The 17028-nt window shown below is 43.6% G+C and overlaps 1 protein-coding gene across 1 annotated transcript in view; it reads right to left on the reverse strand.

The window, feature by feature from the left end:
- The window catches only part of MUSK (muscle associated receptor tyrosine kinase), a 252498-nt gene that overhangs the window by 97701 nt on the left and 137769 nt on the right, over positions 1–17028 (reverse strand). Inside the window, exons 10-11 of the mRNA XM_077281030.1 lie at positions 15172–15347; positions 12978–13001 (exon numbers count right to left, since the gene is read on the reverse strand). Of these exons, the coding sequence (XP_077137145.1) occupies positions 12978–13001; positions 15172–15347 (200 nt within the window). The remainder of the gene's footprint in view (positions 1–12977; positions 13002–15171; positions 15348–17028) is intronic.

A 17028-nucleotide genomic window follows, 5' to 3' on the forward strand; every position in this document is an offset into this window, starting at 1 on the left:
TTAGAATAAAGTCTAAATTCTCAAAACTTTCCATCAAGTTCACAGAATATTTTACAGGCACTGAAGCATACTTGCTGCCATTATGCAGTAGAACAGCTTTCAGACTTTTGGGTGAATCAATAAAGAGTCTCCACTCACTCACATTGTACTTACTCAATGTTAACATTTTTCATTGGCCCAGGAGCATTTCTGCAATACACTAGAGTACTGTCTTGAAAAAAGTATTGAAAGGAATTCCTTTCCTCTGCTTCTGTACAATGAAAGACAGGTACCAGGAGCTAGCGGGTTCTTTTTCTTTAGTCTAGAGCTTAAAAATTCTGCAGAATGTTTAGGAAGGTCCAAGTCCCTTACCAAATCATTTAATTTGAGCTGTGAATAAAGCTGTGGCTCATTGGGACTAGCATGAAAGTCTTCATCGGAATCTTGCTCTTCATGTTTTGATTCTTCTGAATGAGGTGTATCTTCAGGTTTCTCTGGAGGTGAAGGGACAGGTATTCCTGGACCTTGAGGCAGAGGGTGAATCACTGATGGAAGGTCTGGTATATAATTTCCTTCTTATTTTAAAGGTTAAATACTTCACGTTGCATGTACAAAAGTAGCAGTCATCACTATGATTTTGCGGTTTGCTCCAGCAGGGCCACCAGCAGGGCATTACTGCCCTTACTGCTGTATGGGGCCCCTGTTTTGTGCTTCTGCTCACTGGACCCCAGGGTATCGGATGCCAGTGCGCTGCCACCGGTGGTATACATCTCTGCGCAGGGAGGCTTGGAGCTCACACGGCCTTTAAAACGGCTGTGAAGCTCCAAGGGAGTCCTTCCGCCATGATGTGCTGTTGATGGCACTTACGAGATTACATCATTGTGTACACGCCGTCATGTAAGAGTGCCAGGATGCCAGTCAAGAAGTGGAGCTGCAGAGGATCGCATGAGAGTTAAGTATGTATAACTTTTTTTTTAATAGAATCAATTAAATGGAGGACAGCAAGTGATGAATTGCAAGTGAAAGGTGGGGAGAGCAAATGATGAGTTGGGAGTGGGGAGAGCAAATGATGGATTGGAAGTTGGAAGTGGGAAGAGCAAATGATGAATTGGGAGTTAGCGGGTGGGGAGAGCAAATGACAAACTGAGGGTAGGGAGAGAAAATGACGACTTGGGAGTGCAGGTGGGTACAGCAGATGATGAATTTGGCAATGGGTGGGAGAGCAAGTGATGAATTGAGAGCGGGGGAAGCAAATGATGAATTGGGAGTGGGGGAGAACAAATGACGAATTGAAAGTGGGAGGGAGAGCAAATGACGAATTGAGAGTGGAAGGGAGAACAAATGACGAATTGGTAGTTGGATGGAGAGCAAATGACGAATTGGGATTGGGGACAGCAAATGATGAATTGGAAGTGGGGGAAGGGAGAGCAAATGATGAACTGGGAGTGGAGGGAGAGCAAATGACTGGTTGGGAGTGGAGGAGAGCAAATGACAAATTGGGAGTGGGAAGGAGAGAAAATGACAAACTATGAGTGGGGGTAGGAAGAGCAAATGATGAATTGAGGATGGGGGTGGGGAGAGCAAATGATGAATTAAGGGTGGGGGAAGGGAAAGCACATGTTGAATTAAAGGTAGGGGAAAGCAAATGATGAATTGAGGATGGAGGACAACAAATGATGAATTTAAGGGGTGGTGAGAACAAATGATGACTTGAGAGTGGAGGGGATAGCAAATGATAATGAATTGAGGGTAGGGGAAGAGCAAATGATGAATTGATGGTGGAGGACAGCAGATGATGAATTGGGGTGTGGGAGAGTAAATGCCAATAAATAGAGGTTGGGGCAGGGAAGAGAGAGGACATGACATTATGAATTGGGGCAGATGGGTGCATGTAAATATAATGAATTGAGGGAGCAGGAGGTACAGAGTAGGGGGAGTTGGGGATGAAGGAGTGTGACTGGTAATGAATTGGTGGAAAGAGTACAGATGCTAATTCATTTATATATTTATTGGTTGGGAAAAGTGGCTATTTATAGTTAATGGGAGGGAAAGTGGAGTATTACAATTTATATTTGGAATGGTGGATTGCATAATACCTAATTATATATTAATGGTGGGTGCATATCTGTATTCAGCTGCATAGTGTAGTAGTTGGGGAATGTGCTTTGGAAGTGGTACTCTAGATGTGTTATTTTATGTAGATGTGTTATTTTATGTAGTGACGAGTTCTGTTATGATCCGGTGACCTTGGAGCCGCATGAGACTTTCTCAGGAGTAGGTGGAACCTATACTGACCGCAAACCCTAAACTGTCACCGCAACTAGAAGTAGCCGTGGGGTGTACCTAACACATCCTAGACACCTCGACACAGCCGGAGGACTAAATACCCCTATAGATGGAAATGGGAATTCTATCTTGCCTCAGAGCAGAACCCCAAAGGATAGGCAGCCCCCCACAAATATTGACTGTGAGTATTAGAGGAAAGACACACGTAGGCAGAAATCAGGATTTAGCAAAAGAGGCCACGCTAGCTAAATAGAAAAGGATAGGACAGAATACTAAGCTGTCAGTATTAAAACCCTAAAAATATCCACAGCAGATAATACAAAAATTCCACCATCTAACTAAAGACATGGAATGTATATCTGCATCTCCTGAGAATCCAACTTGACTGAAATATCCAAACACAGTCTAAGCTGGACAAGAAAAAACATAGAATAGTACTGAATTGTAAAGCACACAGCATGTGTGCTGCAGAAACAAAACCAGACACTTATCTTTGCTGATTTGGCAGCAGGGCAGGAGGAACCAGACAGAGATGCAAAACCTCCGAGAACAATGGACAACTGGCAAGGGCTAATGAATCCTGCACACCTAAATATCCCAGTCAGAGCTGCAATCAGCAGGGACACCTGCCCAGGATTGCAACCCAGGGACAACTGCATTACTACCAACAACCACCGGAGGGAACCCAAGAGCAGAATTCACAACAGAGTTCTGGCTGTACGGCGTGATGGCGGTCTGCGTTGGATGAAGGAGAAATGTGAAGATGACTTCAACTAGAGACATCACCGGTGAGTCAGTGTGTTATCTGTACACTGACACTATACACTATGTACAGAGCTCCTGTGTATAATGTCACTGGTCATCACTGTATTACCTGTACACTATACACTATATACAGAGCTCCTGTGCATAATTTCACTGATGATCACTGTATTACCTGTACACTTTCACTATACACTGTATACTATATACAGAGCTCATGTGTATAATGGAACTTATGGCAATATTAGAATTGTCATTTTTTTTAATGATCAGCATTGTAGTATTTGGTCGCTATGTGGTAATGTGTAGTCTGGTCATGGGGTGACGGTAATTGTCCCTTGTATTTGGTATTATTGTTCATTTTAAAAAATGTATGTGACACATTACCTCATAGAAAAATAAATAAAAATACCTAAAAATAGTATTGGATATTTTAAAAAATGTTTAATAAGTTAGAGTAGAGTAGGACCCTGCCAGAAGAGCCTATCATGTCGAAGTGGCAACTTAAAAAATCTTTTGGTCAAAACAAAAGCTGATGGCGATGTATGTGATCTGGTCTTCGATGCGAACTGTTAATGTGTGATTGGTGAGAACGTGGTGCAGAAGCGGAGTTTTTCCAAGAGAGGGCAGTGGGACTGTACATGTTCAAGGGTTGGAGGCAGGGCTGGGGTAGAGCCTGGGCGGAGTCTCAAGGGGGCTCCAAAATTTTGCCAGTATGGAGCCCTGAAATTCCTAGTGGCAGCCTGTGCTCCAGATCATAAGCTTGCCAAAAAAAACCCTCTATTTTTTCCCTTTAAAGCACTGTTATAGTTATTCTACACAAACAGAACACACTACATGTGGAGCTTACAACTTGTCCTGATCTACCAGTTTTACACCACAGTACACATAATACATTTTTTAACGAAGCCTGTAATGTTCCTTAGTTGTTTATTCACTACAAAAAAAAGTTTTCTGGTGAATTATGACACCTCCTAGTAGCCATATCGATCATGTTGTTAAAAACAGAAGCTTAAACCACTATAACCACTAAATAGTGAAATAAATCATGATGAGCACACCATCACACTTATGAACTTTGTCTCAAAGAAATTCTGCCTTTGCTCCCCATTGCAACCAATCCCAGTGCAGCTTTCAGTTTTTATACTGCTGAGCTAAACTGAAAGAATGCTTTGCCTGGTTACTATTAGTGATGAGTGAGCATGCTCGCCACTACTCGGTACTCGCCCGAGCATCTCACTGCTCGAGATGCTTGGAGCTCGCTGAGTATTTCCGGTGTTGCTCGTCGGTAGCTTGGGTCCCCTCCCTGCATGTTTGGCGCTCTTTAGAGAGCCAATGAACATGCAGGGAATGTCTGCCACACGCTGTAATGCTGCAGCCATGTTGATTGTGGCTCTACAGTGATTGGCAGCCACACATCATCATCAGGTCTATATCAGACCTGACGCTGCCATGCTCGTCACAGTCTACTACGGAATCAGGCAGTATAGGGAAAGTTGCTGCTGAGCTAGGGAGAGATTTGCTTGGTTCTTACTTACTGTGGGTATACTATATATTATACACATACCCATCTCACCTAACAGTCCTTCTGAGGACTAATAAAACTGCATAGATATCAGTGCTAGGCAGGCAGTGAATGTGGCAGACTGCAGTGCATATAGCAAGAGGATCCAATCCAGTCCTGTCTGCCGCTGCTATAGCAGATATTTATAGACATAGCCCCAGGTATCAGGGGCCAGGGATAATTTTGTTTTTGGATCTTAGTCATGATTATTTGATTAAAAAGCATTCCAGATAACACTGTTTTTCTGCTCCATTTGCTTGTTGGCACTGCAGAATACAGCCAGATCCTTTCCATATTACAGTGCTAAAAATCCATCTACTTAAAGCTGTGGTTTGTTGGTCACACTGATCACATATAAATGTGCTAAAAATTCTGCCATTTCTGGCCTCCATTTAAATTTTGTTGCAGTGTGTTAGCGAAGTTATTGACAACAATTTGCTGGTAAAAATAGTAACCTACAGGCCAGCTATTTAAAACTGTGGTTTGTCCACCACATTAGCTGTGCCATCAACAATGCAGTTACTGGGAAAGTCCACCTAACCAGAGGACACGTGGACAAGTTCTTGTGGGCAGGGACAGTACATCTCGCTGACGGCACACTGGGTTAACATAGTGGAAGCCGGGAAACAGTCGAACCTTGGGACAGAACATGGAAAATGGAAGATATGCTATGATTGGGTGTTATGGACACCACCATACTCTTTGGAAGCTGGGTTAAGAATATGTTCTCTGCCCAATGCAGCCAATTGCAGCACAGTGTCCATTCATTTCTAACCAATCTACCTAATCTAACACCAAAATCATCCAATAAAGGTTACGTAAAGGGGTCAAAGTATTGTGCAAGAAAAAGCCTTTGGAGTCAGTATTTTTGAAAAATCTGTACATGATGGAATTTTTTTTATATATTTTCACGAGTTCGGTGATTGAAAGTATATGAAAATCACCTCTTACTTTACAAACAATTTTACCTTTTCAGACCTATGTTGTTTTTAAGAGTCCTTTTAGATGCGCTGATCAAGGTATGTGCTTTATTCAGGCATCGGTGGTTGTTCAGCAGCTAAATCAGACAGGTTGACCCAAATTGTGCACTGTGTGCAGAATTATTAGGCAAGTTGTATTTTGATCACATGATACTTTTTATACATGTTGTTCTACTCCAAGCTGTTCAGACTTGAGAGGCAACTGCCAATTAAGTAAATCAGGTGATGTGCATCTCTGTAATGAGGAGGGGTGTTGTCTAATGACATCAAATCCTTATATAAGGTGTGCTTAATTATTAGGCAACCTCCTTTCCTTTGGCAAAATGGGTCAGAAGAGAGATTTGACGGGCTCTGAAAAGTCCAAAATTGTGAGATGTCTTGCAGAGGGATGCAGCAGTCTTGAAATTGCCAAACCTTTGAAGCGTGATCACCGAACAATCAAGCGTTTCATGGCAAATAGCCAACAGGGTCATAAGAAGCATGTTGGTCAAAAAAGGCGCAAAATTACTGCCCATGTATTGAGGAAAATCAAGCGTGAAGCTGCCAAGATGCCATTTGCCACCAGTTTTGCCATATTTCAGAGCTGCACCGTTACTGGATTAACAAAAAGCACTAGGTGTGCGATACTCGGGGGCATGGCCAACGTAAGGAAGGCTGGAAAACGACCATTTTTGAACAAGAAACATAAGATATAACGTCAAGACTGGGCCAAGAAATATCATAAGACTGACTTTTCAAAGGTTTTATGGACTGATGAAATGAGAGTGACTCTTGATGGGCCAGATGGATGGGCCAGAGGCTGGATCAGTAAAGGGCAGAGAGCTCCACTCTGACTCAGACACCAGCAAGGTGGAGTTGTGGCACTGGTATGGGCTGGTATCAGCAAAGATGAACTTGTGGGACCTTTTCGAGTTGAGGATGGAGTGAAGCTCAACTCCCAGACCTACTGCCAGTTTCTGGAAGACAACTTCTTCAAGCAGTGGTACAGGAAGAAGTCGGTATCATTCAAGAAAAACATGATTTTCATACAGGACAATGCTCCATCACATGCCTCCAACTACTCCACAGCGTGGCTGGCCAGTAAAGGTCTCAAAGAAAAAAAAGAATGACATGGCTCCCTTGTTCACTTGATCTAAACCCCATAGAGAACCTGTGGTCCCTCATAAAATGTGAGATCTACAGGGAGGGAATACAGTACACCTCTCAGAACAGTGTCTGGGAGGCTGTGGTGGCTGCTGCACGCAATGTTGGTCGCAAACAGATCAAGCAACTGACAGAATCTATGGATGGAAGGCTGTTGAGTGTCATCATAAAGAAAGGTGGCTATATTGGTCACTAATTTGGGGTTTTGTTTTTGCAAGTCAGAAATGTTTATTTCTAAATTTTGTGCAGTTATATTGGTTTACCTGGTGAAAATAAACAGTGAGATGGGAATATATTAGGTTTTTACTAAGTTGCCTAATAATTTTGCACAGTAATGGTTACCTGCACAAACAGATATCCTCCTATGGTAACCAAATCTAAAAAATCCCCACTCCGACTTCCAAAAATATTAAGCTTTGATATTTATGAGTCTTTTGGATTGATTGAGAACATAGTTTTTGATCAATAATAAAAATAATCCTCGAAACTACAACTTGCCTAATAATTCTGCACACAGTGTTTGTGTAAACATGATCGGCCCAGCAATTTGCTTTTTGATTTGGTGATTGCTGGTCTATTTAGATGGCTTAGGCATTTTTTGGGTTAGCTTTTATAAACTGGACACTAAACTAGATAGCTGAACAGCTGTGGTCGTCTTATGTAAATGGAACCTAAAAAAAAGCTATAGAATGCAGAGAAAAACAGATGAAGGCTGAGCTTTGTGCAGTCAATGGGGAGAACTGTGCAGAGCTGATCTGGAGAAGACTGAAGAGAGTAGAGTCTGTAGAGAAGGCAGACATTACCTATAGAGTACAGTTTGTAGACAGTGATGAATTATCCTGGAAAGGTGAGTTAGATTGCAGTTAGACCCCTAAGGGCTCATACTCACTTGCGTGAAATACGGCTGAGTCTCGCATGTTAAAACCCGGCTCTGCCGCCGCACTCCAGAGCTGAGTGTGCGGCCGCATAGCAATACATGGAGCTGCACGCTCCGCTCCCAAGTGCCGGCGGCAGAGCCGGGTGTTACCATGCGAGACTCGGCCATATTTCACGCAAGTGAGTATGAGCCCTTAGTTGTAAATGCACACAACGTTTTTTCAGGGAGGCGAACTGGCTGAGTTTTTCAACAGGAAACATTGCTATTTTCTGGCATTTTGTATTTCTGAAGCGTGTTTTTAGCATTTTTTGTTGTATCCTGCAACTTTTGTGACCATTGGAAGCTTATTTAAGTGTATTCTCCCCATGCTTGGCTTATCTTATTTACTGCTATTTTCAAGACACTTTTTTAAATTCCATTCAAAAATGAAAAAGCGCTATCAGTTTGTAAAGCAAAAATGCTGGCAAAACGCTAGACAATTTGTTTTGTAAAATATAGAATGTCTGCAGAGCAGAAAATGCTTGAAAAATGGTCTACTGCTCACTTCTTTTAATTGTGGAGCACACCCACCAGAGAAGATGTCATGTGCACATGTTGCGGATTAGGGTACTGTCACACAGTACCATTTTGATCGCTACGACGGTACGATTCGTGACGTTCTAGCGATATCGTTACGATATTGCAGTGTCTGACACGCAGCAGCGATCAGGGACCCTGCTGAGAATCGTACGTCGTAGCAGATCGTATGGAACTTTCTTTCATCGCTTGATCACCCGCTGACATCGCTGGATCGTTGTGTGTGACAGCGATCCAGCGATGTGTTCGCTTGTAACCAGGGTAAACATCGGGTAACTAAGCGCAGGGCCGCGCTTAGTAACCCGATGTTTACCGTGGTTACCAGCGTAAACGTAAAAAAAACAAACAGTACATACTCACATTCCGGTGTCTGTCCTCCGGCGTCTCAGCTTCTCTGCACTGTGTGAGCGCCTGCCAGCCAGAAAGCGAGCACAGCGGTGACGCGGTGACGTCACCGCTGTGCTCGCTTTCCGGCTATGGCGCTTACACAGTGGAGAGAAGCAGAACTCCGGGGACAGACACCGGAATGTAAGTATGTACTGTTTGTTTTTTTTTACGTTTACGCTGGTAACCAGGGTAAACATCGGGTTACTAAGCGCGGCCCTGCGCTTAGTTACCCGATGTTTACCCTGGTTACCGGGGACTTCGGCATCGCTCCAGCGCCGTGATTGCAACGTGTGACCGCAGTCTACGACGCTGGAGCGATAATCATACGATCGCTGCGACGTCACGGATCGTGCCGTCGTAGCGATTAAAATGGTACTGTGTGACGGTACCCTTAGGCTTAGGAAATTTTGGTGCGGATTCTGCATCTCTTGGCGGAAAATGCAGGTGCGGATTTGACGCGTTTTTTGTGTGGATTTGCTGCGGTTTTACCGTGGTTTTTTTGCGGATTTACTGCGTTTTTTTACCCCTGCGAATTTCTATAATGGAATGGGTACAAAAAACTTGACAGATCCGCAAAAAGAAGTGACATGCTATTTCTTTTAATCTGCAGCGTTATTTTCCGCACCATTAGCACAGCATTTTTTTCCCTATTGATTTACATTGTACTGTAAATTACTTGTGGATCTGCAGCGTTTCTGCACGGCAAAAAACGCCACGGATCTCCAAGAAATCCGCATCGTGTGCACATACCCTTAAAAAGGTTTTGGAGACCGCAGAAAGACCTGTGAATTTAAAGTCTAGAGAAACTGGAGAGTAACCTCTCAGGGGAGAGTTTGTAAAGACTGCAGAAAGGTGAAAGGGAAAGCTAAAGAAACAGTAAAGACACCCTTTACAAATGGTCATTAGTTAGTTCAGAAAGTTACCTGGAGAACACAGTTTGTAAAGACTGCAAAACAACATGGACCAACTAGCGGCAATAAAGACCTGCTGATCGGTAGACATTAGGCTACGTTCCTGCAATCAGCTTTTGGTGAGTTTTTGATGCAGATTTTCTGCACAATTTTTGCACCCATTAAGTTGAATAGATTACTTAAAGTTTTCTGTAAATACGTAGTGTCAAAAACTCACAAAAAGCTTATCCTGGGAACGTAGCCTTAATGATCATTGTTTAATAGCCTTGTTTTTTACAGGCAGACCGCAGTAAATCATGGACACTGAATAATGCATAATCGACTGCTCAAAGCACTCAAAGCACATAGGCTGCCACAGTTCTCAGTAGTGACATACTGTACGTACACCACAGAGAACAATGATCTTTTGCTCTGCGCCAAAGATTATATATATATACATATATATATATATATATATATATATATATATACATATATATATATATATATATATATATATATATATATATATATATATATATGTATATATACACTGCTCAAAACATAAAGGGAACACTTAAACAACAGAATATGACTCCAAGTAAATCAAACTTCTGTTGAATCAAACTGTCCACTTAGGAAGCAACACTGATTGATAATCAATTTCACCTGCTGGTGTGCAAATGGAATAGACAACAGATGGAAATTATTGATAATTATCAAGACACACTCAATAAAGGAGTGGCTCTGCAGGTGGGGACCACAGACCACATCTCAGTACCAATGCTTTCTGGCTGATATTTTGGTCACTTTTGAATGTTGGTTGTGCTTTCACACTCGTGGGAGCATGAGACAGACTCTACAACCCACACTAGTGGCTCAAGTAGTACAGCTCATCCAGGATGGCACATCAATGCGAGCTGTGGCAAGAGGATTTGCTGTGTCAGCGTAGTGTCCAGAGGCTGGAGGTGCTACCAGGAGACAGGTCAGTACACCAGGAGACATGGAGGGGGCCATAGGAGGGCAACAACCCAGCAGCAAGACCGCTACATCCGCCTTTCTGCAAGGAGGAACAGGAGGAGCACTGCCAGAGCCCTGCAAAATGACCTCCAGTAGGCCACAAAAGTGCATGTGAGTCGCCCACCAGGGTAATGGGTATACTCGGTACCGGGTCCGGTCGCTCTTAAAGGGAATGTCACAGTGGCTGCAACCCGGTCCGTGGCCCAGGGCACTCAATGAAAGGAGAAAGGACTTTAAAGGGAATTTGGTAATAAAGTCTATTTGTGACGCCACCTGTGGTTCTCGGTCAGTGGGACCGATGCTGCATAAAGGGGTCCTCTGGGGTGATGTTGTTGCTGCAAGATGATGATGCTTCCCACAGGTGAAGCGGCCTCCCCAGAGCTCCCAAAGTATATGGCAAAGATGGTGCATGCCGGCAAATAAGTAGAGGACACAGAGTTGTTAAGTCTTTACCTGGTTTACTGGTAGTACCAGTCCACAGTCCAGGATACCAGGCACGGGTGGTGATGTGGTCCAGCCGGCTTGGAGGCAAAGGTGATCCCTCTCCCAGGTGAGGCCCGTAATCCTTTTCTACTTGCTCTGATGTGCAAGGTCCCTGCTGCCTGAAGCTTGCAGGCAAAGTACCCCTTCCTTCTCCTGTTCTGGGACAGGTACCTGTATGGCAGGCAGCTTTTACAGGGTCTCTATCATGACCCGGGCTCCTCAGGTGCTGCTTCGTCTTCAGGTGTGGTGTGGGCAAATCACATACAGTTCTAAGCCCTCCGTTTCTGCTAAGTGTCATAGAGTCCCACTAAAGCCTCGGGCTCCCGGTGCCCGGTCTCTGCGCTTCGGCTCTGAGGGTGCCTGGTCGCAGTTCCCCTCTGAGCACTTTTGCACTTCTGTGCTTCTCCCCTCAATTGCTCCACTGCACACAACAACCCCTCGGGTTCTAGTTCTTTTCCTGGAGCTGCAGCTCAGTCCTGGCTTTCTCCTCCGTGTCTCTCTCCAACTAACCTAACTCCTCCTCCACACCAGAATACTTAAAGCTGAGGGAAGCTCCCCTGAATCTGGGTCCTGAGCTCCCCCTTCTGGCCTGGATTCAGAATGTGTTGTGCGTAGGTGCTTACCTGGTAAAGATATTCCTCCTTGCCTCCAAGCATGATATCGCCCTCCCCGAAAGGAGGGCAACATCACTGTAACAACCAGTTACCTGGGGTGTTGCAAATGTGTCTGCACAAATGGTTAGAAGCTGACTCCATGAGGATTGTCTGAGTGCCCGACGTCCACAGATGGAGGTTGTGCTCACAGCCCAACACCATGCAGGACACTTGGCATTTGCCACAGAACACCAGGAATGGCAAATTCGCCACTGGTGCCCTGTGCTCTTCACAGATGAAAGCAAGTTCACACTGAGCACATGTGACAGATGTGACAGAGTCTGGAGATGCCATGAAGAGTGATCTGCTGCCTGCAACATCCTTCAGCATGACCGGTTTGGCAGTGGGTCAGTAATGGTGTGGGGTGGCATTTCTTTGGAGGGCCACACAGCCCTCCATGTGGTCGCCAGATATAGCCTTACTGCCATTAGGTACCGAGATGAGATCCTCAGACCCCTTGTGAGACCATATGCTGATCCGGTTGGCCATGGGTTCCTCCTAATGCAGGACAATGCCAGACCTCATGTGGCTGGAGTGTGTCAGCAGTTCCTGCAAGATGAAGGCATTGAAGCTATGGACTGGCCCACCCATTCCCCAGACCTGAATCCAATTGAGCAAATCTGGGACATTATGTCTCGCTCCATCCACCAATGTCACGTTGCACCACAGACTGTCCAGGAGTTGGCGGATGCTTTAGTCCAGGTTTGGGAGGAGATCCCTCAGGTGACCATCCACCGCCGTAGGGAGGACATACAGGCACGTGGAGGCCACACACAATACTGAGCATCTTTTCCTTGTCATGAGGCATTTCCACTGAAGTTGGATCAGCCTGTAATTTGATTTTCCACTTTGATTTTGAGTATCATTCCAAATCCAGACCTCCATGGGATATTAATTTTGATTTACATTGATAACTGTTATGTTTTATTGTTCTGAACACATTCCACTATGCAATGAATAAAAATTTGCAACTGGAATATTTCATTCAGAGATATCTAGGATGTGGTATTTCAGTGTTCCCTTTATTTTGTTGAGCAGTATATATATATATATATATATATATATATATATATATATATGTATATATATATATATATATATATATATATATATATATATACTGTATATATATATACATATAATTATATGTGCATAATTCTATACTGTAGATATATATATATATATATATATATATATATATATATATATATATATATATATACATATATATATATATAATCTAATAGAATGAGGGGCCAAGGATTAAGACCCTCTGGAGCATACATTTATAAAGTTTTGTACAAAAAAGTCATACAATATAACCAAATAACATTGTAGATTTTGAAATAATGTGTACTGTACATTATTGCAACTTACTCGTAATATTTTCCTTATGTAAATCTGAAAAAAAGCAGAAAAAGAGAAAACATTAAAATACATGCTCATATAATATATCCAAAAGAACATTCAATTAGGTAAAAAAAAAAAAGGTGCCCATGTCAAAAATTATTGTTTTTTTGTTTTATTGATACCATTTTGACTGATACTGTTAAGGCTCATTCACACATTAATTTTTCATGAACATTTAATGTCAGTGTTTTGCACTGTCAGTACACTGATCCATTATATTCTACACAGCTATTAACGTTTCTTTCTTTGCTTACTGATGAGCTGCATTTAAAAAAACATACATGGCCGACATCTGAAATATGTGTATGACCTTGTAAATCTAATCTAATGACTTTAAAGAGGATCAAAAAGTCAAGTTATCGTATATACTCAAGTATTTCAGCACTGTTTTTTGGGCTGAAAATTCCCCCCTTGGCTTATACTCGAGTAATAGTCCCAGAAGACGGCGGGGGAGGGGGAGAGGCGGAGCAGCGGGTCACAGGAGGTAAGAGCCCTAGGCTGTTGTTAAACTACTTAAGACATGAATATTCACCTCTCTCCACTCCCATAGGCATGGAGTGGAGTGAATATTCATTACCTTAATGAGCGGGGACACCTGATTGCCCAGCAGCTGGAGCTGTGGGCACCAGAACAAGATACAGCGAAGGCACGCAGGGAAGGTAAGTAGGATTTTTCTATGCTTTTCTCATGGTGGCCATGCATACAAGTAAAGGGATGCGGAATCATGCATACAAGGATAGGGATGAGGAACCATGCATACAAGGATAAGGATGAGGAACCATGCATACAAGGATAGGGATGAGGAACCATGCATACAAGCATAAGGATGAGGAACCATGCATACAAGGATAGGGATGAGGAACCATGCATACAAGGATAGGGATAAGGAGCCATGCAGACAAGGATGGGGATGAGGAGGCCATGCATACAAGGACGGGGATAAGGAGCCATGCAGACAAGGATGGGGATGAGGAGGCTATGCATACAAGGATGGGGATAAGGAGCCATGCAGACAAGGATGGGGATAAGGAGCCATGCAGACAAGAATGGGGATAAGGAGCCACGTATACAAGGATGGGGAAAGGAGCCATGCAGGCAAGGATGGGGATAAGGAGACATGCAGACAAGGATGGGGATAAGGAGCCATGCAGACAAGGATGGGGCAGACAAGGATGGGAATAAGGAGCCATGCAGACAAGGATGGGGATAAGGAGGCTATGCATACAAGGATGGGGATAAGGAGCCATGCAGACAAGGATGGGGATAAGGAGCCATGCAGACAAGGATGGGGATAAGGAGCCATGCAGACAAGGATGGGGCAGACAAGGATGGGAATAAGGAGCCATGCAGACAAGGATGGGGATAAGGAGCCATGCAGACAAGGATGGGGATAAGGAGCCATGCAGACAAGGATGGGATAGACAAGGATGGGAATAAGGATCCATGCAGACAAGGATGGGGATAAGGAGCCATGCAGACAAGGATTTGGATAAGGACCCATGCAGGCAAGGATGGGGATAAGGAGCCATGCAGACAAGGATAGGGATAAGGAGGCTATGCATACAAGGATGGGGATAAGGAGCCATGCAGACAAGGATGGGGATAAGGAGCCATGCAGACAAGGATAGGGATAATGAGCCATGCAGACAAGGATGGGGCAGACAAGGATTGGGATAAGGAGCCATGCAGACAAGGATAGGGATAAGGAGGCTATGCATACAAGGACGGGGATAAGGAGCCATGCAGACAAGGATGGGGATAAGGAGCCATGCAGACAAGGATAGGGATAATGAGCCATGCAGACAAGGATGGGGCAGACAAGGATTGGGATAAGGAGCCATGCAGACAAGGATGGGAATAAGGAGCCACGCAGACAAGGATTGGGATAAGGAGCCATGCATACAAGGATTGGGATAAGGAGCCATGCATACAAGGATGGGGAAAAGGAGTCATTCAGACAAGGATGGGGAAAGGAGCCATGCAAAGTATGATGGGGATGAGGAGCCATGCAGACAAGGATGGAGATGAGGGGACAATGCATATCCCGCTTAAACTCGAGTCAATACTTTTTCCCAGTTTTTTGTGACAAAATTAGGTGTCTCGGCTTATACTCGCACAAGTATATATATGGTAATTTCCAAATAATTGGATTATAGCTTACCAAAGTATGGAATCTTAATGCAGGCCCCAGGACTTGATTGCAGGCTCGGGAGCTTTTCACAATCAGGGACTGTCAATAGCATTAATCCTGGTTTATAAATTCCTTTCTGAGAATTTTCCTCAATTGACAGCCACTCTTTAAAGCAGTATAGATCCTTCACTGCAAAGCAGTGCTCCCTGGAAAATAAGGCATATGATGGATGAAGTTCATAAGCTTAAGCAAATGTGCTAAAAATATTACATTTTTAACATACTTGGGTCAGGATATAATGGCCTTGGATATACTAAAAGGGTTATTTCACCAACACAGGCCATTTATGCATTTTTATACATTTTTATTGACCCGGCTTCAAACAATCCCCACAGTATAGTAGGCCAAAGTCAAATGGGACAGAGCATTCAATGAAAGCATTAATCCAGAAGAGTAATGAAGAATATGTCAAACTGGAACACAAGAGTATTCTTCAAAATTCAAAAATTCTCATCAGGCGTAAAAGCAAACATACAATTGCTGGCATATTCTGTGATGGGCCACTGATTGTTACCTTGATTAGCCAGTCAGCAAGACACTTTGGTATGTCAACTCATTGTGGACTGCACAGTGGCTCAGTGGTTAGCACTGTTGCTTTGCAACATTGGAGTCCTGTCCCACCAAGGACAACATCTGCAAGGAGTTTGCATGTTCTCCCTGTGTTTGTGTGGGTTTCCTTCAGGTTCCCCGGTTTCCTCCCACACTCCAAAGACATACTGATAGGGAATCTAGATTGTTAGTCCCAGTGAGGATGATCATGTACATAAAGCGCTGTGGAACATGATGGAGCTATATTAGCAAAGGTAACCTGTCATCTGATTCATGGTGTCCAAATCATGGCCAGCAGTAATCAGAGTCTGGCTGCACAATTACAGCCATGTATATTTTTCTCTGATATGTTCTTGACTTTCTGAGAGAATACACTTAAAAGATTCAGCCAAGGATCATAGCTGCAGTCCAAACTGGTCCTGCTCCATCCCTGGCCGGTATATCCCAGCGCTGCTGTGGGAAATGGACAGGATTTCCCTCATGTACACTCAGGAGGACACCAGTCAATAGCCTCTAACTCTCCAGCAGTGCTGGAAAAGCCATCTGAGAGAAGAGCTGGACTAACTAGCCTCATCTCTGGCAGTGGTCCCCAGCTAGATCTTCTTACTATAGTTTCTCTAAAACTGTAAATTGCTTCAGAGAGGAATATACCTGGCTGGAATAGTGCAGCCAGTCTCTTCTTAGTTTGGGCAGCATGAATCAGAGTCCAGGTTCCCAGTCTTTTCTGGAGAACTCACAACAGAATGCCCGTGTCTGCATCTAGCTCCTCCCTACTCCGTCCACTCCCCTTTCCATAGAACTTTATGAGCCCCAGCTGCCATCTTCTGTCTCAGCAATGGGAATATCTGTGTTCACTGAAGACAGATTTTACCTTGGAAATGAAAAATATTTAGAATTGAGAGTCCTCAGTGGTTGATACCTTTTAATGGCTAACTGAAAAGATGGTAACAAATTGCAAGCTTTCGAGACTACAAACGTCTCTTCATCAGGCAAAGACTAAAACAAATTCTGAAGAATCACATATTTATGCACAACATAGTATAGAAAAAAAAAAAAGAGGGGAAAAAAACCATGGATAAGCCAGGTGACATGAAGCAGAATTACCATGGGAGATAAACAGTTATGTCCATAAATATTGGGCCAATTCTTAGATAAGGATTGTTTTATTGTCCTGTGATTAGGGTCTCTGTTGTGATGACCCCACATGGTCTGATGGGCAAGTTCCTTAGTTCATGTAAAAAGACATAAATCCGTGTGACACATTCATTCCTGCAGTTA

The sequence above is a fragment of the Ranitomeya variabilis genome, chromosome 1 (assembly GCF_051348905.1).
Source record: "Ranitomeya variabilis isolate aRanVar5 chromosome 1, aRanVar5.hap1, whole genome shotgun sequence".
Classification (NCBI taxonomy): domain Eukaryota; kingdom Metazoa; phylum Chordata; class Amphibia; order Anura; family Dendrobatidae; genus Ranitomeya; species Ranitomeya variabilis.